Raw genomic sequence first — 20833 nt, 5'->3', positions numbered from 1 at the left:
GTGGTCCTTGGAACTCCACAGAATAGTCCCATGAAGGGAAATGGCAGTAACCATCACCATCTGCTGGAGATCCATAAAATCAAAAACTTCTGCAGATAACATCTTCTGTTTCCCTCCCCACTGGGTTCTGCTCAACTTTCTGATGATAGCTGGGTGTCAGAAAAGTTATCTGCTATGTCACAGCTCTGTAACTTGATGCCATTTGTGTAGATGCTCTTTCTCTCTTGGTGCATTGGAGTGACTAGAGAAGAATTGCTTTTCTATTCTGAGGCTAGTGGTAATAAAGCAATATTATTGCTGCACTGCAAAAAAATGGCTCACCTGTTAGTTCCAGATTCTGACAGGCAACCTTGTCTACAACCGCAGATCCACTTCTGAATGAGACCCATCCCCTTTTACAGTCTTTTGTTATCAGGAACTTGCTATCAGTTTCACCTGATGGGATAGTTTACTTGTGTAAGACTGAGTCACCTAGAGGAAATATTCAGCTGAGTAATATTACTAACATCCAGAGTTTGGCCTTCAGGAATAGAAACTGAAACAAATGTAAGACTAATAAAGCAACACACCCATCACCCAAGAGCTGACAGACAAATCCAGAATTATCCATGGCTGCTGTCACTAATAGAGGTAAGTACACGCATGTGAAAAGCAGGTCTATTTCTCCATATTCAGTGTGGATATTTACTGTAGCTGTATCTAAGGAACTGGTGAGTACAGACAAATGTATGTGTTGTACATGAAGATATACAGGAGGCATTTGTGGATTTGTGTGTGTCATCTCTTTGAATGCATTACTGCATCTTGAGGCTTAGGTTCAAAATACTAATGCCTCACTTTGTTAATCCCGATGTGGCATTAGGCAGGAAGAATTCAAATTCCAAAAGATCTCTTAATGTGGAAAGAGATCTCAAAGGCAATTAAGAATGGAGCAAATTAGTTGGCTTATTTTTTCGCCTATTTTGTTTCCAATGCAGCAAATAACTAGAAAATGCCTCTTAAAAAATCAGTGCAATAAGGCTGTGTAAGGAACTGATCAGGTCTCTGTTGATGTGGAACACTATTTTATTTCTGCTGGAATGTAATTTCACTGCGTATATTTCCTAATTCCTCATCTCAAAGAGCTAAGAGTTATGGAGAAGTGCCTTTAGTATCTTAATTCCAAGTAAATTAATCATTTTTTTCAATAAAATGAGGGTTCTTAGATCCTTAAGTTTGGTATGGATGGACTTTCACCAAAAAAACAACTAGCCTTGTTCATCTGCAATTCTTTTCATTTAGACCCTCAGCTGGGAAAGGATGAATGAGTCATAGGGTAGAACTTCTTTGCCACCACAAAAGACAAAAGGTATATAATCAGGCAGGTGTAATACCCCAGAGGTATTTGCTTGTTGGAAATCACCCTCCTTTCTGCACTGATATTTTTTCAGCTTTTGAAACAGTTTCATACTAAGGCAAAAAAAAAAAAAAAGAACCATTATGTGTGAACATGTTTTTGTCTAGATTGACGTTATGAGTACCAACAGGAAAACAGCTCGAGTTTTACATAGTAGAAGTGGTTTGAAATATACAAAGGGAGAAGAGATTTGATTCTGCTCTGTCAGGGAAAAGCAGATGCAGTATTGCTGAAATCAGTGAAGTTAAACTTGAGTAAGATCACAGTCAACCCTAACGGGTTAAATTGAGGAGAGTTCATGTACAAGAGTAGTTTAAGCAACCATCAAGTTTAGCTCCCAGGTAGAAATTCATCAATCCAGCATCCAAGAGCGGCTGTCCTCCTGTGAAGGGATTACTTATTCAGCCCTTTTAGATAAAGGAGATTTGACAGAGAGGATGTAGACTGAAAGGGCCAAGGACAGTGAGTGTAGAGGAAATTTTGTTTTCTGATCTACTACCCTCAATGACACACAATCTTTTCTATATAGATCCTGCACCCAGAGAGACCAACCAAAGGTAAGAGATATGGTTCTATCACTGTGTGCTGCCTGGGCCCCATGGAAATTTTCAGAGACAAGCAAAGCTAAGAAGCCCTTGTGCTTTGTTTTCCTCTTATCATCCCTTTCCCTGATCTTCCTTTCCAGTTGTCTTGCTGCTTTGACCTGTGCCGATCTCAGAGTAGTGACAGGATTACTTACCTTCTCAATACCTCTCAAGGAAGTGCTGTGGGTGTTTCACTAGGGACATTCTCGGGAACTAATTCTGGAGCCTTCATCAAATTCCAGATTTAGGTCATTAGATTGCGACATTCTTCAAGCTGCTCATTTGTGATGGAGAAGGCTGAGAGTGGGAGGCTTGGCTGATGTTGAGAGCAGGCAATGTACAATGGGACCAAACATCATTGAAATGTTAGGATCATAGTACCACTAATACTTTAGTTGCAGGTGGAAGATACAGCCAAATGACTTCAGAAGAAATTATTTGCCGCACCAGCAACCAAGGGTGGTATACCTGCTGTATGAAATCAGGTGGAAAAGAGGTACCATCTGGAGGAACTGGTGCTCAAACAATCCTAACCAACATGCTGAAGTCAACTTTTTGGAAAATTGTTTCAATGCCATGCCATCAGTTTCTTGCTCCATCACTTGGGTCTTATCTACTACCCCCTGTGGGAAATGCTCCATAAAAATTCTGGAGTTCCTGAAGTTACATCCCAACGTGACCTTGGAAATATATGCATCCAAGCTGTTCAAGCACCTGGATATCCGTAACCGGGAAGGTCTCAGGAACCTGGCAAAGAATGGAGTCATTATACGCATTATGAATCTCGCAGGTAACTGAACTACTTTTTGGCTTTGCCTAGGTATGGACTGAAAGTTCTGTGATTATGCACACTCTCAGCAGTTGTGCTTTGTAATAGTGGTGATGACTGGCATTGGGAATTACTAGTGAGTGTGAAAATGCCACTCTCTTCTGCCTTATTTTTTCCCCAATCCCATACAGCTGCAGGACCAGCATGGTCACTTCCTCTTGCCAAACATGAACAAGGAGAGTTATGTCTTTCTCTAGCCATTCATGTCTCCTTTACATAAGGTGAAAATCCTGACAGTAAGAAAGAACCTGTCCCTCCTGGTATATATATGCAGATCAGCTTGCCAGCTGCAGCAAGTAATTGATTTTCCTTGATAGCTGAAGTAGAGAAGGAGACATATCTAAAGGAGACTTTCAGACAATGCATCACAGATGACAGTTATGGCTTGCATGTGTGTCATTTTGTATGTATGTCTTGCTTGCCTGTTGATGTTTAGCTATAAAAATAGTCCAGGTACGTAGCTCACAGAATGGAATATACATTTGGAGAGATAAAACTCACGTACCTGTCTGAATACTTACTACTAGAGTGTGCAGCTACAAAACCTACTAGGTCAAAAGTAAACTTGAAGGATGTTATCTTGGGGAACCTGTCTCTGGGATTATACCACCAGAGCACTGACAGAAGCTCTGGCCATCCTATCAACATTAGGATCAATTTCAAACTGCTAAATGTTAGGGTATTCACTCCAGGTTTTCTCTGATCATCGAGATAAGTCAGATTAATGACTGAAGCAACCAGTTTATTGTCTTGTCCAAAGCTGCTGTGATCAAGCACAAGGCTGCCAAAAGGTATGCCTGAATGGCCCCAATTGCATGTGCCAGTTCCTTTTTCAGTCCCTCCCAAAGAAGCAGCCTTCCACTCACCAGTTCCTTCTCCCTTGGCCAATGTGCTCTGGCTCCATGCCCTGATCTGCTGTCTGTGATAGGGGTTGCCTAAGCCACAGCAGTGATCTTTATCTCCCAGGCAATTCCCCTTCTTAGACATATTGCTATTCGTAAAGTTTTGGTTCCTCTTTCCACTAATTTATTTGTGTAGTTGCAAGTCATTGTTGGTCCCTTGCATGAGTACCCTCAGATGATTATCTTCCTCCTGCCCATTACGTTACCTTCATCTTACTGAGAAGGAAGTGACTCACTGGCGTATTCAAGAAGAAAAAAACTAGGCATGCCTTTCATCAAGTCTGACTGGATATCTCTCTTCTCAGATTACAGTTACTGGTGGAAAATATTTGTCACGTGCCAACATGGAGAAGATGATTATTTGCCCTGGAGCTTCACTTCCCACATCTTTCTGAATTGCATAGAGTTCCAACAGATCCTTTTGGTCAGTAGGCACTTGAAGAAATCACTGAGAGTGAAAAGTAATGAAAAAGCCCGGGAAAAGGAGGTTTGGAGGATCCCAGCAATGGTGTTAGCAGAAATGATAGTAGGAAAAATGAGCAGGGACTTGATGCTGCATGAACAGAGGGCCAATCGGGCAAGAGATCGCCAAGGACTATGATGCTACATTGTGCCTTTGTGGCCAGGAATAGAATAGATTTAGCAATAATCTCAGTTCTTTTACTAAAGAAAGGGTAAATTATTTCAACCCTTTACATGGATCAGCTACAAGTAGCTTGCAGCTTACTGGAGCTATTTGATCCCAAAAGCTCATTCAGCTGTGTAAATATGATTCAAGCACACTCTTTTTGCTTCTCAGGACAGGGCTACTGATTTTAGTTGAGTTCTGAACAAATTCAAAAGCCCAGATGAGTGGATTCGCTTTCAGAATCAGAGCTTACACATATGAGTATCATATGACTGAGATCTGCTTTCCCCATTTCTTGCAATTCATACAACTGCCAAAGTTATTTGTATGGCCTGATACCCTACTATACACAAAAGAGAAGCTAGTCTACTGAACAGGAGAGAAGACCAAGATGAGAGTTAAGTTCCTGGCTCAGCCACCCTTTGTGGGGCGAGCCAGTTCTTGCTTGAATTGGTCTCTATATACAGAATGGGGGCTAGCAGAATGAATGGCAGGAACTAGAGGGAGGAGTCCACAGAACTGCATAATACAGACAGGAACTTAAAACTTTGAATGAAGAAAACTAACCTGTTTGTATGATGCTGTAAATGCTTTGGTTTATTTCTGAATGAGGAAAAGGTAAACATTTCATTTCATTTCAATCCATTCCAAACTTTACGTGGGTCTTTTAATGCCTCAGGACCTTCCCTTTCTAATTCTGTTTGAATTAGACATTCAGGTGACGGGATAAGCAGTCAGTGGCATTATCCAGTCAGTCAGCTGATCTAACAAAGTAGCTAATTCAATGTAACTGGGAGATATTTTTACTTTGGCTTTCAGCCTTCCTGAGTCTCCTAGTGTCTGAGATTAAATAATTCAGCACTTCATGCACAATCAAATGCATAATGTGATGTTTATGAGGGAGCTGAACAGAGCTGTCTGCTAAATGCTTATGAGTACCAACGAACTAACGCTTAACTTGGCACAGTTACCTGGGCAGCACCACAAGGCAAACAGGCCCGTCAGGTCCTGGTTTTAAAGAGCCAGCTAACAAATGACCTGTCCTTCCCTGTGCCCCTGGCAACCTTGATGATTGCTGCAGAGCCCTGGTGGCCAGGCAGCTTGCACCTGGACACTCGTGCTGAACATCAGACACTTGCTCAACTGCTTTGCTGTCTCAGACAAACTTAGGCCACCCATCAAATCAAGATGAATAGGGCCCATTATCAGTAGTTCTGACTAACGACCAACCCTCCGCAGAAGGAGGGTGAAGGTCTGTGTGCTCAGCCCTTGTGAACACCCAGTCCCATTGTACTAATTGTGCATGTTCAGATAGGCCTCATTGACCATTGCCAGCTGACACAATTCTTGGGGCACACCAAGACCCCCTGAGTGCAGAAGTGTAATGAGGTCAGGCCCTTCCATGCACATGCACCAGAGAAATACAAACCACTGTCTCAAGTCCTGGCCTCTCTGGCACAAGACAGACACTAAAGAACCAGAAAGGGTTTAGTGGAGTACCACTGCAATGGTCAGGATGCTGGAGCGCTTTCCCTACAAGAGGCTGAGGAAACCGGCTTTGTTAGACCTAAAGAAAAGAGGGCTAAATGGGATCTAACTGCAGTTTTCCACTTCATAAAGGCAGCAAAGACAGAGCCAGACTTTCCTCAGAGCTGCACAGAGGGAAAACGAGGCTACAAGGGAAATTCAAACTGGACAGAAGGAAAAAGTCTCCCCTGACAGTGGTGCTGTACAGTGTGACATATGCCCAGACTGGCTGTCAGATCTTCATCCCCGGAGACACCGAGAACTTTCCTCTGAGCTGCCTGATCTAGTTTTGGAGTTTAGCCATGCTGCAAACACATTGTTGGACTGGAGACCTCCAGACAGCCTTTCTAACCCCTGAAATTCTGCCTTTCCACTGGACCTAGCTCCACTTCCTCTGGATTCATCTACACAATCTGCCACCTTTTAAATGCTTCTGTTTCTTAGTGGTCTGCTTTTCTAGGAGGGGTTTACATGGCATAGTAAATTCCAAGGTGTCATCCTGTTGTCTGGAAAGCTGTGTCCCAAGGGAGACTATCTGACGTGCTGAATGTGAATCAGAGTGATCTCTTGGACTAGATGCTGTGTTTCCAAATTCTGGATCATGTTGAAGAGACAACTTAAGCTTTTGGCATCTAATTTTTAATGTTCATGTTTCTTTCCTCTTGCTAGGGGCTTCCTCCATTGCTGCCAAACTTTGAATACAGACAAGCAACAACAGCATGCTTTCAAGCTCACTTTGTGCATCATAACATTATTTGCAAGACTGGAAAAGCCATCCCCATCAGTCTTCTCCACTACAGCCTTGAACGGTGAGTTTCACACTGTCACCAGAAAAGACTCTTAGGACCGGCTAGGCATTGCTAAGTATTGCACACAGCAGAAGGAGCACATGAGAAACCATCAGGCAGTTTGGATGATGCAGTGAGGCAGCCAGGACACAGTGCTCTGGGTCTTTACAAGGCTTCCTGAAAGTCCAGTGGGGATGGAGACTATGTCCCAGGATCGGGTCTTTCACGTCTGCTGATTCTACAATCAGATTCTGTGAATAACTTCTTGAGGGGCCAGCAAGTAACATTTTTCCTGCTCTGATCTGTTCCAAAGAAGTAATCAGAGAAATGAATTATAGTTTTGAGAATTTCTTATGAAAATCACTTTTATGGCTACATGTGTATGTTTCAGAAAATACTTGATGCTGTTAGTATTTATGTAATATTATTGCTATTACTGCTTTTATTACAAAATAATACAATTATATTACTAAGGATTATATTGCTTCATTTTAAGATTTTATTCTCCCTGTTTTTATGACTGTAGAAACAACATAATAAAATGGAAAAAGTCAACTCTGTGGAAACTTTGCTTTTCATGTTCATTTCCTGGGCACATACCCTTCCCTTGTAATTCCACACTCTGGAGTCCCAGCTGTTTGTTGGAAACTGGGGGAACACAGTACAAAACCTCTTCTTTTCCAGCTGGAAGCACTGAGTCGAATGGTGCGGCAGGAAATATTGAAAGCTTTGAGATATCTCTACAGGCAGAAGGCAAAAAGAAGGTATAGGTGTACTGGGCCTTGCAGCAGTTTTCAGTTTGCACTGCAAGTAATGCAAAACATCTGATTGAATCCTGTTGGGAGCTCCATTTTTCATGATTTCCAACCCCTTCAAGTGGGAGGCCCAATCTGTGATGCCACTGGTGAATGTGCTGCTGCTGTGATCTGCAACATGCAGGCACAAATGATTATTTAAAGAACAAGGCAGGGGCTGGTGGGAACCATGCCTATCTCTTCTAGTTGATTTATGCATATAGCATCCTTTGGCTTGCCAAAATCTCCAGATGTTTAGCGGACAGTGAAGAGAGGCAGAAAGTTGCAGGCTGAGTAAGAAGCTCCACCCTCTGCTGTCTGAGAGAGCATCTAAAGCTGAGTGCAGCTGGCTGGGGAGTTTCTCCTACCAAATAAAATTGCTCCACACAATGCATAGTGTGTCTAAATTTTTCTTCCCACTGTCCAGGTTCTCAGGCTAGATGTCACATGCCTTCTTTCTGGCCATTCTAGTGTTAGCTCTTTTTTTCCTTAGCGAGAAATCAAATCACTTGATCAACGTGTAGTTGAGTACACCAAGGTCCATAACCATTCAGCACCATAACTTTTAAGTTACTGGTCTTGCTGTGGAATGTGGCAACCAGATTTGAGCCTGATCAAGGTATATATCTTCAAATATCTCCATTTGTGTCTTACTTTGAAACTTCATTATGCTACAGAGGTCAGCTGAGTTCCATCTGAGAATCTAGAAAGTACGACATCACAAAGCTATGCAGCAATGTGTAGCATCAATGGCCAGCAAAAATGGAAATGTTAAGAAAATCTGCAAGACCTGAAGACCCATCCATGTCTCTTGCCATAAATACTTAAGCATCATGGAATCTTGCTCACAGCTTAGCATTGCACGGAGAAGGCTTTACTCATAGCTGTGTGGAAATTACTGACACATTGCTAGTTCACATGAAATAATCTAACAATGCTAGCAGGTGTTGCCATGTTTCTGTACCTTAAAATAAATATGCAGTCAGACTTTGACTCGGTGTCCCTAAAACTCCAGCTCTCTGGAGAAAGATGGCAGGTTGGATGCCTCAGGTCTTTGGAATAGGATAATGACATTGCCTGGAGATTAAATGATGTGTGAATTTGAATTAGGAGGGGAAGGTGGATTGATGGGAGAGAACCCAAGAAAGAAAACAGGCTCTCTGTAAGCAGCACTAGGTGAAGGGGATTAGGTGCTCCAGAAGCTAGGGCTGTGCCAGCCACATTGTTCTACCTGAGAAAGAGCCAGTAGTCCAGCAAGGAATAAGATATACCAGCCCAAAGTTGATATTAATCCTGTAACAGTAATATGGTGACCTGCTCCAAATTAATTGTTTTTTCCTGTAGCATCATCTGAGGGCAAGTACAGACCCTGGTGTGAATCCTCTGACTTTGTTCCTGACAGCCCAAGGCCCATCTCAGCGAACTATTAGCATGAAATTGTTTACCGGCAGGCAAGGTAGAGGACAGTGCCTTTATTGCAGGAGTGTGATCAGGGTCCTGTGACCCTGCCCCAGTACAAGCAAGTCTGGTCAGAGTGGTGAACCAGAGATGTGACCATTTGCTCAGCAGCATTCCTAGTCCATTAGGCAAGAGCTTTGCAGTGGTGATGGTCCTGTAATGTGTAGGACTATCCCTAAGGGAGCAAGAGGACATGTAACAAAGCAGAAATGGTGAACAAGGAAGTGTGAGAGATGATGCCACACTCCTAGTGGAGCCTTGTCGTGGTTTGATTGCAGGGTGACAATAAAACCGTGGCAGATGTATTGTTAACCCCCTCTCTCCCCCCTCTCCCCCGTTCGCCTCTCCATCTCCCCCCTTCCCACTAAGGACAGGAGACTGGGAGGGAAAGAAGGACAGAGAGAAGAGAGCTGGAAAAATTAAAAATGTTTTACTAATGCTACCAATAAAAATAGAGAAAATAATACAAAATACACAAAACCAATCTTGAAAGTCCCGGCAGCTGCTCCGGCAGATGTGGGGCCGGCACCCGAAGTCCTGGGCCGGACTCTGCAGCCAACCGGAGCTGGATTCAGGCTGTCACTAGGCCTCAGTTCGCAGGGATGACTTGCAAGGTTCTCTCCCAATGTCGGCCATAAGGAAAAAAGGGATGAGATCCTCGTGATCTCCCACTTTTATATAAAGTATGATGTGAATGGGATGGAATATTTAGTTGGTCAGGTTTTTTGGTCACCTGTTTCAGTTCACTGCTCTCGCGGGATGTGCATCCATCCTTATCAATGACCTCGCATTCCCTTGCTGTGTCTACCAAAACATGTATCTAACTTTCAGGAAAACTGCAGTTAGTAGGAAGACTTTAGCTGACAGGGAAATTCACTAAAAGAGAAACTTGTTTTTAACAAAACCAGGACAAGCCTGGACTCTGAAGTGAACACTGTCACAGGCTGGTGTCTGCATCTGTCCCAGTTGCAGCTGAGCGTTGGGGCGTAATGAGGCAGAGATCTCTGGCATCTCCAGTCGATATCATGGGTCACAGTTCTGCTACTGCTTGTGTCAGCTCTGGACATTACCAAGTCATTCAGCTGCACAGAAGTGCCTGTCTTAACTGAAGTGCACAGACTCATTTTTATGAATTAGCAACAGTGCATGACTCTTCATGGAAGGCTCAGCCCTTTCCCACTGAAGGCAGGAGGACAAACCTTCCCTGGTCCATTTGGAATCTTGCCAGTTTAAAGTTAGCCCGGTGAAGTTTTTTACACCAATTTTACCTGCCATACTGAACCTGAAATCTGCTGTATCCCTGTTGTGCCTCCACTGGTGTGTAAAGGCCTATAGGTGGGTATACCACACTGCTAGCCTATAGAGGTAATCACAGAAGAGAGCTTGTCTACTCTCAGATTCTTCTGTCCCCCTGAACTGGTAAAAACATTGTTCCAGCTTGTAGAGAAAGATAGCTCTTAACCGTGATTAATAACAAGACCATAGCATGGAGCCATCAACATCCTCCCTGCCCCGGAACCTGGGTGCACTCACCCATGTGAGGAGACAGGCCCCTTGTAGGCAGGAAGATTACCTCTCTCAATATTAGCCCTGCACCTTTGAAAGCCACATCAGTCCTTCGAATGTTATGCTCAGTAATAATAATTACAACAACAGTAACAATGGTGCTATATCTTATGCAGGTTTGGAAGCCTGAAGGGAAACCTGCCTATCACAAAAGTGTATGAGAGATTTAAAAGTCAAAGACAGCCTTCAAAATACTCGCCACACACTTTGGCATCTATCTTTATGCTCTGACCTCTGCTCCGGCAGCAACCCGTTTTCTCCTTCCCTTCAGAGGCTCTGCTTGTCCCTGCTGGTGTTGTCAGAACAAATGGTCTCTTCTGTGCCAAACCGCTCCACATTTCCTCTGTGAACAAAACCTGAGTATTTAATACATATGTGATTAAATAATGTAATTTCTGCTCATAGAAACACCAAAGGGTCAGCACCAGAGAGGGAAGAAAAAACTGCTTTGAACTAGAGGACAATATTGGACACAAAAACATATAGGCTGAAAACCCCTTAAGGGGCAAGTAGCAGAGGTCTGGACACCATGACCCTGAAGCCCCTTGCTGTCCTAGTTTCCAAGTACCCGCATGTAGGAGAGGGAGAGAGAACAAGCCGAGGGGGTGGGGGGAGACACACTTTTAAAATCCCCCCTGTTTTTGCAAGGGCCTGAAGCGTGTCTTTGCATTGTTTAATGGTAATCTGTTTCTTATTATTGTAATGTGATGTCCAAGGACGCTCTGTACTGACCTGGAGTAATGCTGTGTGCAGCTGTGGGAATGATGTCAGTGTCGTGCTCTTTAATAGACATGTTCTGAGGGTTGTGAAGAGCTGAACTCCTGGAGCCGATTGCAGCGAGGAACAACATCCCTTCAGCCAACACCCTGGTAAAGTGTGCCAAACAGGCCCATGCACCAGGAGATGGCAGCCATGCCTGATTTTCCACACTTTACCAATAACCATTCCATCCCCTGTTTATCCTGTTCTCTCTGTTATCAAAGACCAACCCTGTACCTTGCTCTGCTGCAGAGTTGGAGCTTTCACAGAGCGGGTGGTCTCTGTATCCCAGCCCCTGGGATGATAACGCACGCAGCAGTTGTTGTAAGACTGGATGCATCCCGAGGGTCTGATATTGCCAAAAGATCATGCAGAGACACGCAGGATGACGTTCAGAGAGGATGAAGGAGCTACCCCCAGCCCGTGTGCAGGATGATTTTCTGCAGCTCCCCAGGCCTCGTGAATGTGTGCTTACAGTAATGGTGTACAAAGCTTGAGCATCCAAAAAGCACCCAAAACATAACACGCGCAGTCACAGGAACAGATCTGATGAGAGCTCGTGTTTGTGCCAGATTTGCTGGCAATCTTTTATATCCTGTCATCGCTTGTGGCTTTAGTCCTTAGGGTGTGAGTAACAAGAGAACTGAGAGATGGGCACCCTTGTGGGAAGCATGGCTTGGGGCAACAGTTATAGAGCTTTTTGGATGTGCTTGTGCCTTGTTCATTGCTGCAAGCCATGGGATGTTGGAACAAGTAAGACTGAGGTTTTCAGCTAGCAATGTAGGCCCATCTCCATAAGGGGCAGGTTGTAAACATAAGTGGTACTCAAGAGTATATAAGCAGTAGTGAAATGTTGCCTGTATACACAGTCTATTAACGCAAAGCAAGTAAAGGTCTTAGGCTGAAAAAGTAATGTCACTACATAACAGTCATCCTCCAGGGAGGTATTCTTGGCAGAAACGCCTAATGTATGTGAGGTTGAATTAATTAATAATGCCAATTCAAAGAATACTTTGTAGCAAATAATAGGAATTGGTATTTGAGAACAGAAAAAATGCTGTTAAAAAGAATCACTCTAGCAGGAGAGCCAAATTCCTATAGCTAAATCACATGGATTAGCTAAACAGTTCACTCTGAATTTAATCTGCTTTAGATTCAGAAGAAGCAACCTAGGATGTATTCTGGATGTAGCACATGCTCCTTTGCATTCACTCATTGCATTTATTCTCCTATTGTGAAATGTCATCAATTGTTATGTTTCAACAAGTATCTTCAACTCAATGTTTGACAGCATTTCAGCAAAAGTATCTCAACTGCTTTTTTTAGAAAATGCTACTTTTTCTATTAGCTCTCCAACAATTTCACTGAGAAGGACAATGATGTTGTATAGGCCAATACCAAAAGCTGGAAGACAGTGATCCGTTTTCAACTCTGCTTCACTTGTGGTTTTGTGAAGTATGTTTAGTCAGCACTTCCGTGTTCACTTTAGTAATTTATGAGTCATGAATGGGGACGATAGACTTGCAATCAATGAAAGAAGCATCTTGAACAACTTTAGCATTTACATCACAGATTTTTGGTAGTATTTCCAAAGTACCTATTGTCTGGACACTTTACCTGACTTGATCTGCTGGGTGACACTGTCAACAATTTCAAAGTTACAAGTGAAAAGGATAAAGGCAGCTTAATAGGATAGTGCCTGGTTGTGTCTCCAGAAATCAGAAGAGATAGATTACCTGTCAATCTTCTGTGTCAAATTTTACTTCTCTCACCCACATGGTTCCAAAATAATGACAAAAACAGATGCTCATTTGTAAGACCTTTATTTATATAAATAATAACCACTATGTCAAACAAATATACAACACCATGCTTGCAAATTAATGCTTTGCAAAGAACTCTCATTGCTATTCCTGATCAAAATTCCTCAAGCTGAGAGTGACTCAGGAGCCTGAAGTTGTAGGGAACTCGTGATGCACCCAGTTGTGACCTTTCCTAGCAGGTGGAGGCACTGCGGGTGTAGGGGTCTCTGCTGTCTGCCTGGGACTGGCCTATCACCAAAGGAGGTGTTTTGAGGAGCGACACAGGAGCCTCCAGCCTGACTCAGGAAGAGGAACAGGATGGAGCAGAGAACTCACAGCCATTCTGAAGGAAATGACAGAGCACCCCCAGAATGTGGGACACACTTAGCCTTGGCAAAGCCTCAAGAGGTTTAGATGGCAGAGGATAATCCATCTGTAATTTAGACTGTGGGAAGGCGGTGGTGAGCAGGCAGGTACTATGAACCCATGTGTTCAACGTGGTAAAGACTGTGTCCACAAGATCAGGTGCTAATGGGGTTCCTCTAGTGGAAACACAGTGATTGCCATGCAGGAGAATGCTTTGATTTTGCCCCCTACAGAAGATATCCATCTGCAGGCTGTATAGCTTTGTACATGCTGGATGTTTTTTCTGGTCAACTCTCAGTCCAGTCACCAACTATCCATATCTGGCTATATTATGGGCAGTAAAAGGCCTGAGAAAAAGGAAGATTGTGAGACTGTTAAGGTGCCTCCATCAGAGGGAGCTAGGGAGGGAGCGTATTGCACATCTGATCTAAGAGGACACGTTCAGTGGATGAGAAGTACTCCAGCAGTGAGAGCTGTCATGCTTCTCCCTGATGTATGTGAAGAAACAGATGGTGACTGATGTGGAATCCTAATATACCATCTAAAATGCCACAGCCTCCACCTACATGAACGAGAAATTAAGTCTGAGGGACAATACAAAGTGGAAATGAAGTGTGTTTTCCAATAGATGTATGCTGGAAAAAAAACATTGCAGAGGTGAAGTGTCTTGGTTGGCTGCTTTTCTGGCTGGGTGGGAGGTCCACACACTGATCAATACTGACCCTGAGCTGCAATGGATCTCATCATAGTTAATAGAAGTTGAGTGGACTTCCTATTTCTGAAGGGGAAATGTCTTGCCGGACACCCACAATTGCAGCTCGTGCTTTAAAATGGCCAGCAAGTCTTCTGCTTTCATTTTAGGTTTTTATTGTCTAGTTTCAACCTCTCCTAGGGCACGAAACCTGGACCCAGAGCTACTGAAGCTCCCTCTCTGGGCAGGAGGCACTACAGAGCCTGGGCCTACACACAATCCACTTAGAAGACCTGCTGGTTTCAAGTGAGGTTTTCAAGTTAAGCTACCTGGGCTGTCCCGGACTCACTTCAATACTCTGCCGAGCTTTCCAGTAACTGCCCAGTTTCGCTGTTAGGACATGGGCTACACCACTTAAATGGTGATGGATTTCTACTTCCTACCCACATCCAGAAGGACAAATAAACTGTTCCACAGAAGAGGACGCAGAGCAGCTCAGTGTAGTGCAGCTCTAAGAGACAAAAGGCATGCTCCCCAAAGCCCTCATGAAAAGTGCAGATCAGTGTGGTGCCAGTGAGAACAAACACAATTGCACAAACACCTTGCAGTCTGTCCACTCCCACCTGGGCTAGGCTAAACCCAGAACTCCATTTAGTAGACCACCTGAATGAGCTCTGCAGGGACCGAGGGAGTGCAAATCCCTCTCTGGCAATGTCACTGCAGTTCTGGCTATTCCCAGCTAGCAATGGATGAAGTGTGAGTCTGGGGAATGTGTCTTCAGAAGTCCAGTCTAATTCTTCTTGGAAAAGAAAAAATAAGGATAGTCTGATCTGTAGACACAGGGCTGGAAGGAAGAGAGAGGTAAAGAAGGAAGAAGATAAACATCTGTTGTAAAAGAGAGAGTTGGAAACCAAAGAACAAGTGTTTGTGAAGTCTTCTGGTTGCTGATGACTTTCGCTTCAAAGTCCCAGAGTTTTAAAGGCATCTCGTAAATCATCTACTTCGTACAGCGGCTGCAGGGCAAAATATAAATGGTAGGTCAGTTGTCAAGTGAGCATAGGTTCCTTATGGGGAAGAAGGAAGGAATGGCAGGAGATGGGATGAAGGAAGAGAAGGGGAGAAGAATGAGGAGAGGAGATAGAGGAAGTTGGGGGAGAGAGGAATGAGGGACATAGAACGTGAAGACACAGGAGAAGGAGAATTTGCCCTCACCAGGAGGATCCGTCGAAGTTTCCTGGACAGGTGCACAGAGTTTTCATGCAGCCCTTCCCAGGCTTTGAATGTCTTTTCCCTGTTCTCCACAAATGTGTTCCAGCAGTAGAAGTAATCTATGCAAGGCACAGGGGAGTTAAAGAGTGCTCAAGGCTGTCCCTGAGAGGACACTGACCTCTCCTAGGATCACTAAAACATCACATCCTGCCATCATCTTCTCTGGCTCCTCATCCTAGCTTCTCCCATCCTCCTGGGTCCTCCTAACCCACCCCCAGCTTTCGATCATCTCTTTCTCGCCTGCACATCTCACCTTTGAATGTCATGATGGCAATTTGGGCCCCTGCCCTGTGCAGGCGCCTCAGCCCCTCAGGCTCTGCCTTGCGGTCCTCACAGAAGTAGAGGCGTGCCGTGAAGATGCGGAGGGTCAGGTTGGGGTAGGCTCGCAGGAAGTCGGCCACGTGTCGGGCGCAGTCGTAACAGGGGCTCCAGGAGGTGAACCAGGTGATACGGTAGCACCGGCCTGGGTCCAGGTCCCAGGCTGAGATGTAGCGCAGGAAGAGCACTTCCACGTGGCAGCCCATCTTTGGGAAAGGGGGAGAGGTGCAAGGCGTGAGGCGGGGAGTAAGCAGGGTGTAAGATGGTTGCAGAGAGAAGTGTGAGCAGCACTCCTTTCCCTGCTGCTCCAGGGAACCTGGAGCTGCATACACCTCAGCATGGGTATAAGAACAGGATGCCAAGGTGTTCCCCATACCTTATTGCGCAGATATCCAAAGTCCAGGGAACATGATGTAGCACTGTCACGGCGCTTCACAACATAGCAGAGATAGGTTTCACGCCGGCCCTTGGCCCAGCGCAGGTTCTTGAAATTGTAGAGGAAGAGTTTCCTTTTCATCAGCAGGCTGCAGGAGGAGACAAGACAGACATTAGCTCCACCCTGGAGCCAGCAGTTGGCCATGTTTTTGTTGAGGGCTCAGCACCAAAAATACCCTCCTCTTGTCCAGGCCTCTCAGAACAAGAAGAGCATCAGTAATTTGCATGCAATGTGTTAGGGAAGGGGTGCAGACGTGAGTGTGGGGATGAAGCAGGTGACCTTGTGAGTGGAAACAGTAAGTGAATTAGTAGTGATCAGTCAAACAGCAACTGTGGCTGGGTAGAGCGTGAAAATATCTGCAAATATCCAAAAGTTAGACACCAATGAGGGAGAAGGATGAAGGCATGTGAGAAGACCTGGGAAGATAAGAGGACCTGGATTTCAGTCATCAAGAAATATTATTTTTGCTGTATGAGATCCTGAAAAGGGGCAAGGGATGGATCAAATTAGAGCCTTTTACAGAAGACTGGACAGAGTTTCTTCGTAGAATTGCTCAAAGGAAGAGCATGGTTGAAAGTGTGCAGGGCTGGGGGCTTGGGTAAGGTGCCATACGCTAGCTTACAGAATACATAATGGGGTAGACATGCTGACACATCTCCAGACACAAGTAAAATTCCCACATTAGACAAACAGTGAGATTGGAAGGGACTGCTCCCATGCCCAAGGATCCTGCTGGTGAGAGGCAGCAGGAGCACAGAAAGGATGATATAGTCATGAGCTGTATCTAACAGCCACACTGCCAAGTGGAGGTACACAGGCAGTTGAGTACAGCTGTGTTCATTGAGGTGAGATACTCACCTCCCCCACAGCAATGTAAAACAGAAATTAATGGGTTAAAAATAATCCTGTCCTTTGTCATCTTTTTCCCTCTGATAAGCCGATGTTCAGCAGGGAGATGGGAGTCAGTTTAAGTGACATTGAGCTGGATTTTCTGGGCGTTCTCCAGTGAAGTCTAGAAAAGGGGAGTTTGAATTTGTTAGGAATTTAAATCCAATTTAAATCTGAGAGTCTAAGCAAGGAAAAGTTTCTTGAACAAACACCCTTCATCTATTTGCCAACATCACCATAAACCTGAGCACTGGAGAGCACTTCAGCTCCAGCTAGCAGTGGTATCCTCTCTGCCCCTCCAGGACCTTCTATCCTTTGTGCACCCAAGCACATGGCCATTGCACCACAGGTGCTCATTCATAGAGTCACACACATTCTCTTGCCTTTTGTTACCTAGTGCACATGATTTGCTTTCCTGTAGCAATCCCTCTTGCACCTCACACTGCATTGCCAGAGAGGCACATTCTTCCCTCACACACCCTTGCTATCCTGATTGTCCCACAGATAGGCAGGCCACCTGCACACATCCTCTTTTCTGCCATGTCACCCTGAGCCTGCAGTGCAAAAATACCTGTCCTGCTCACACAGAAAGAGCAAGCACACACATACTCAGTTATGCCACTCTTTATACAGACTTGCTCCTAGAGAAGTAGATCACATAGGAGTTGTGGCATGTGTCCTCCTAGGAGAACATCCATAGAGAAGACAAGGCACTGCAGAGTCCTGCACATGCTCAGAGAGCAAAGCATCCCTACTAAACATTTTATTCAGCCCAACAACAGCCTCAGGAATTTCTTGGAGGTCTGTCCTGCCCCAGCTCTGTTCTGCTGGGCTTGCAGGTTGTGTCAGAAGTAGAGGAGAAACTGATCCCACTGCGTTTCATCACCCCTTTCCCTGGCAGTTCACATTGTGTGTGTGTTTCCCCTATCCACTTTTCTCTCTTGCACTGTATGTTGTTCATCATGCCTTTTGGTTTATTTCTCACACTTAAAGCCGCCCTACTTCCCACCACCTTAGATTCACCCTGTTTCCCTGCCTTTGTACAAACACATATGAACATGTGTATATTCCCTAACACACACACACACACGTATTGGTTCTTTTGCAAAACTGTCAACCAGTGGTTCATCTCAGGCTTCTTCCTCCTAGACATATGTTATTGAAGGGATGTGGGGAAGACAGAGGTGCTGGAGAGGCAACACCCCTGCCATGTGTGACAGATCTTCAGGTTGTGCAGAGAGTATAGCACAGACAATCACAAGGGAAATGAGCAGGTATGATAGGCCAGAGGGTTGCAAAGCTTTTACCTGGAGTGTGCCACAACAGCAGAAAACAGAGAGGAATTGTGAAAAATGCAGTCACATGTTGAAGAACCATATAAGCCAGGTGAAAAACGATGACAATTATGTTGATGTTTCATCAATGGAAACTGCTTTTCAACACATAAAAAAGTTTAGGGAAAACAGGATTTCCATTTTCTCTCTCTTTTTTTTTTTTTAAGTTCTGGGCAAAAAATATTTGCTTTCAAAATGTTTCTGATTCTTCTTCTAACTTTCCCTTTTCTCACTTCTTCTCATTTTTCTTTATTCAATAGTTTTGCCCTGTGAAACAGCATGTGGATGCAAATAAGAGTGAAGAACCAGAAATGACCCCCAAACCCAGAAAAATCAAATGATGATCACTTGGGTTATTTTTCAGTGTCAGAACAAAGTGAAGACAATTCTGAATCACAAAAGCCATTTGTTCAACTGGAACTGTTCATTAACGTCAGTTCGTGTTTTCCCTTTTATCTGAAGTTCACCATCCCAAGGGGGTTTTTTTGCTAAGGAGGTTTTAGGAATGTGACTGGTACAAGAAGAAGAATGAATGAACAGATGTTGCATGGAGCAACTGAGCAGATTTGCAGCTAAGTGTCAAGTGCTGGATACATGTGCAACTCCTATAGCTATAGGACAGCTCAAGGGAAAGCAGCAAGGACACAGAAGCTGTGATTATATGTGGGAACTGAAGAAGCAGATTGAACAGGGACCTTCTCCTCAAATAAAGATTTGTGAAGTCAATTCTCAAATCAGAGTGAAGGCCCTTGGGTGTATGAATGATATGCAATTGTGGAGAGTGATTAGTGATAATTATCTCACAGAGCAATTGCAGTGCAAGTAGAGGAATCCAATGCTGGAACAGTCTGTGCTTACCAGCACAAAGGAAATCTGGTGCAAGAGAAAGAACAGGTGGATAAGGAGAGAGGAGAGGGCAGGGATCAAGGTGTTTAAGTGGCGGATAGCATCCAAATGTTCATCTTTCTATTATCTTTTTTGGCTTCTAGAAAAGAAAAATAATGAAAAGGAACAGAGAATAGTCACGAGAAAGAGAAATGACAGAAAGGGAAAAGAGTACAGGGTGGCAGACAGTCAAAGAGAAAGAATGACTGAGACACAGAGATGCAAGATACGACAGCAGGTCGAGGCAGGGAGTTAGATCGCTGAGTCAGATGGGGAAAGGGACCGTGAGCACCAAACAGGGAGCAGGTTAATTCTAAGAGAAAGACCCTCATTTCTTATATGAGCAAGAAACTGGAGACGCTCATTTTACCTGTCCATGACTGCCAGGGTCTCTCTCAGGTGGTGGGATTGCAGGGAGGTTGTCTCGCAGGCTCCGTCTGTGCAGCCCTCTGACTTGATGTACAGAAATGTGGATTCCCCGTGAGTTCCCTCCCCATTCACCCCTGTCTACCCCCTGCCAGATTTCATCGGGGTGTGGTTGAGGGTGGAGTCAGAAAGGTCTCTGGAGCTGCAGAAGCCGAAGAGCAAAGGGCTGAGATGCAAAGGGGCATCGGTTCTGAAAGATGCTCAGCAGTCATTGGTCAGCTCCCCCCGCTGCACTCCCTATTGGGCCCTCCCCACCTGCAAAACTATTCTCAATTAATATCAATAACATAACGAGGCAGGAAGCATTGTCTAGTGGTTAGAAGTGGGCCTGGGACCTTGTGTACCACTAATGTGAATGTGGGCAAAACCACACTGTCCCTCTGGGCCTCGGGCCATGCAGCTGTGCAGTGAAGATGGTGACCCTGCCCTGTCCCAGTGCAGAGGGAGCTCTGCACAGTGCCCCATAGCCGCACAGCTGGAAGGAGCTCAAGGAACACCAAACTTGGCAGGCTTCCTCCCTCCTCCATATCCCCCTGAAAGACCCAGCAGCTACTTAGCAGCATGGGGCAACACCAAGGCCCAAGAAGAGACTGAGAGGGACCCAGCTCCGGAGACAGCCTGGGGTGTGATAAGGAGCACCTGGCCCCACTTCAGCACCTGAACATGGCCATGGGTGCCTGAGCCGTGTCCACACACCAGGAGTGGTAGCAAACCTGCATTGCAAAGGTGTATGCAAAGGACCTGCGGGGAATGACTCAGGGCCTGATCCTGCTGTTCCATGCGGCACCAGCACTGAGATCTGCCAGCAGCAGGGTGGCTGCCGGGACCCTCCATCTGACAGCTGCACCTGGCAGGCGTGTGGTTGTACGGGGGCGTCACGCCCGGGCTCACGCTCAGGATGCACACGCTTTGCTCTGCCAACATCACGCTCTGCCGCCCAGCCTCTGCCCCACCACCGCCCCGCAGCTCCTACCCGGCCACCCATCCCCTCAGCGGGACTGAAAGACAGCTAAGGGATAGGGCGGCTTTTTCAGCCAGGCACAGTGCTGAGGAGGCAGCCAGGGAATATTCTGCTCCTTTTCTGCCACAAGTGGGGCATGGTCAGTGCTACGACTGAGAAATAGGGCTTTTGTTTACCTCATGCTAGGGTAGTTCTTCATTTTTTCTCTGCTTCACTTACTTTCCTT

The 20833-nt window shown here is 45.1% G+C and overlaps 2 protein-coding genes across 2 annotated transcripts; one reads left to right on the top strand and one right to left on the bottom strand.

Annotated features, from left to right (window-relative positions):
- Nucleotides 1-608: 608 nt before the first annotated feature.
- Nucleotides 609-7888, top strand: LOC135989220 (C->U-editing enzyme APOBEC-1-like). The gene is made up of 6 exons (XM_065635950.1): nucleotides 609-630; nucleotides 1926-1953; nucleotides 2382-2770; nucleotides 4017-4135; nucleotides 6536-6675; nucleotides 7876-7888. The coding sequence occupies exons 1-6, from the start codon at nucleotides 609-611 to the stop codon at nucleotides 7886-7888; spliced, it is 711 nt and encodes a 236-aa protein (XP_065492022.1).
- A 7129-nt stretch (nucleotides 7889-15017) lies between these two features.
- On the bottom strand, nucleotides 15018-20570 carry AICDA (activation induced cytidine deaminase). Its single transcript, XM_065635832.1, has 6 exons — nucleotides 20494-20570; nucleotides 19732-19788; nucleotides 16054-16201; nucleotides 15613-15883; nucleotides 15303-15418; nucleotides 15018-15103 (listed from the first exon to the last, which is right to left on the bottom strand). The coding sequence occupies exons 1-6, from the start codon at nucleotides 20568-20570 to the stop codon at nucleotides 15050-15052; spliced, it is 723 nt and encodes a 240-aa protein (XP_065491904.1). The 3' UTR covers nucleotides 15018-15049.
- Nucleotides 20571-20833: the final 263 nt, after the last annotated feature.

This window comes from Caloenas nicobarica, chromosome 1, assembly GCF_036013445.1.
Source record: "Caloenas nicobarica isolate bCalNic1 chromosome 1, bCalNic1.hap1, whole genome shotgun sequence".
In the NCBI taxonomy this organism is placed as follows: Eukaryota; Metazoa; Chordata; class Aves; order Columbiformes; family Columbidae; genus Caloenas; species Caloenas nicobarica.
Note: the sequence above shows the minus strand (reverse complement) of the source record. Positions and strands in the feature narration are given on the sequence as shown.

What these genes read in the sequence shown, in the direction of transcription:
- AICDA (XM_065635832.1), bottom strand. Translation starts at nt 20,570, where the DNA reads ATGTTGGCAGAGCAAAGCGTGTGCATCCTGAGCGTGAGCCCGGGCGTG. An exon ending in TACAACCACACGCCTGCCAG is followed by an intron (nt 19,789 to 20,493) that starts GTGCAGCTGTCA and finishes CGGCTTCTGCAG; the next exon opens with CTCCAGAGACCTTTCTGACT. An exon ending in TTGGATATCTGCGCAATAAG is followed by an intron (nt 15,884 to 16,053) that starts GTATGGGGAACA and finishes CCTTTCCCAAAG; the next exon opens with ATGGGCTGCCACGTGGAAGT.
- LOC135989220 (XM_065635950.1), top strand. Translation starts at nt 609, where the DNA reads ATGGCTGCTGTCACTAATAGAG. An exon ending in GGCTGCTGTCACTAATAGAG is followed by an intron (nt 631 to 1,925) that starts GTAAGTACACGC and finishes TTTTCTATATAG; the next exon opens with ATCCTGCACCCAGAGAGACC. An exon ending in AGTTCCAACAGATCCTTTTG is followed by an intron (nt 4,136 to 6,535) that starts GTCAGTAGGCAC and finishes TCCTCTTGCTAG; the next exon opens with GGGCTTCCTCCATTGCTGCC.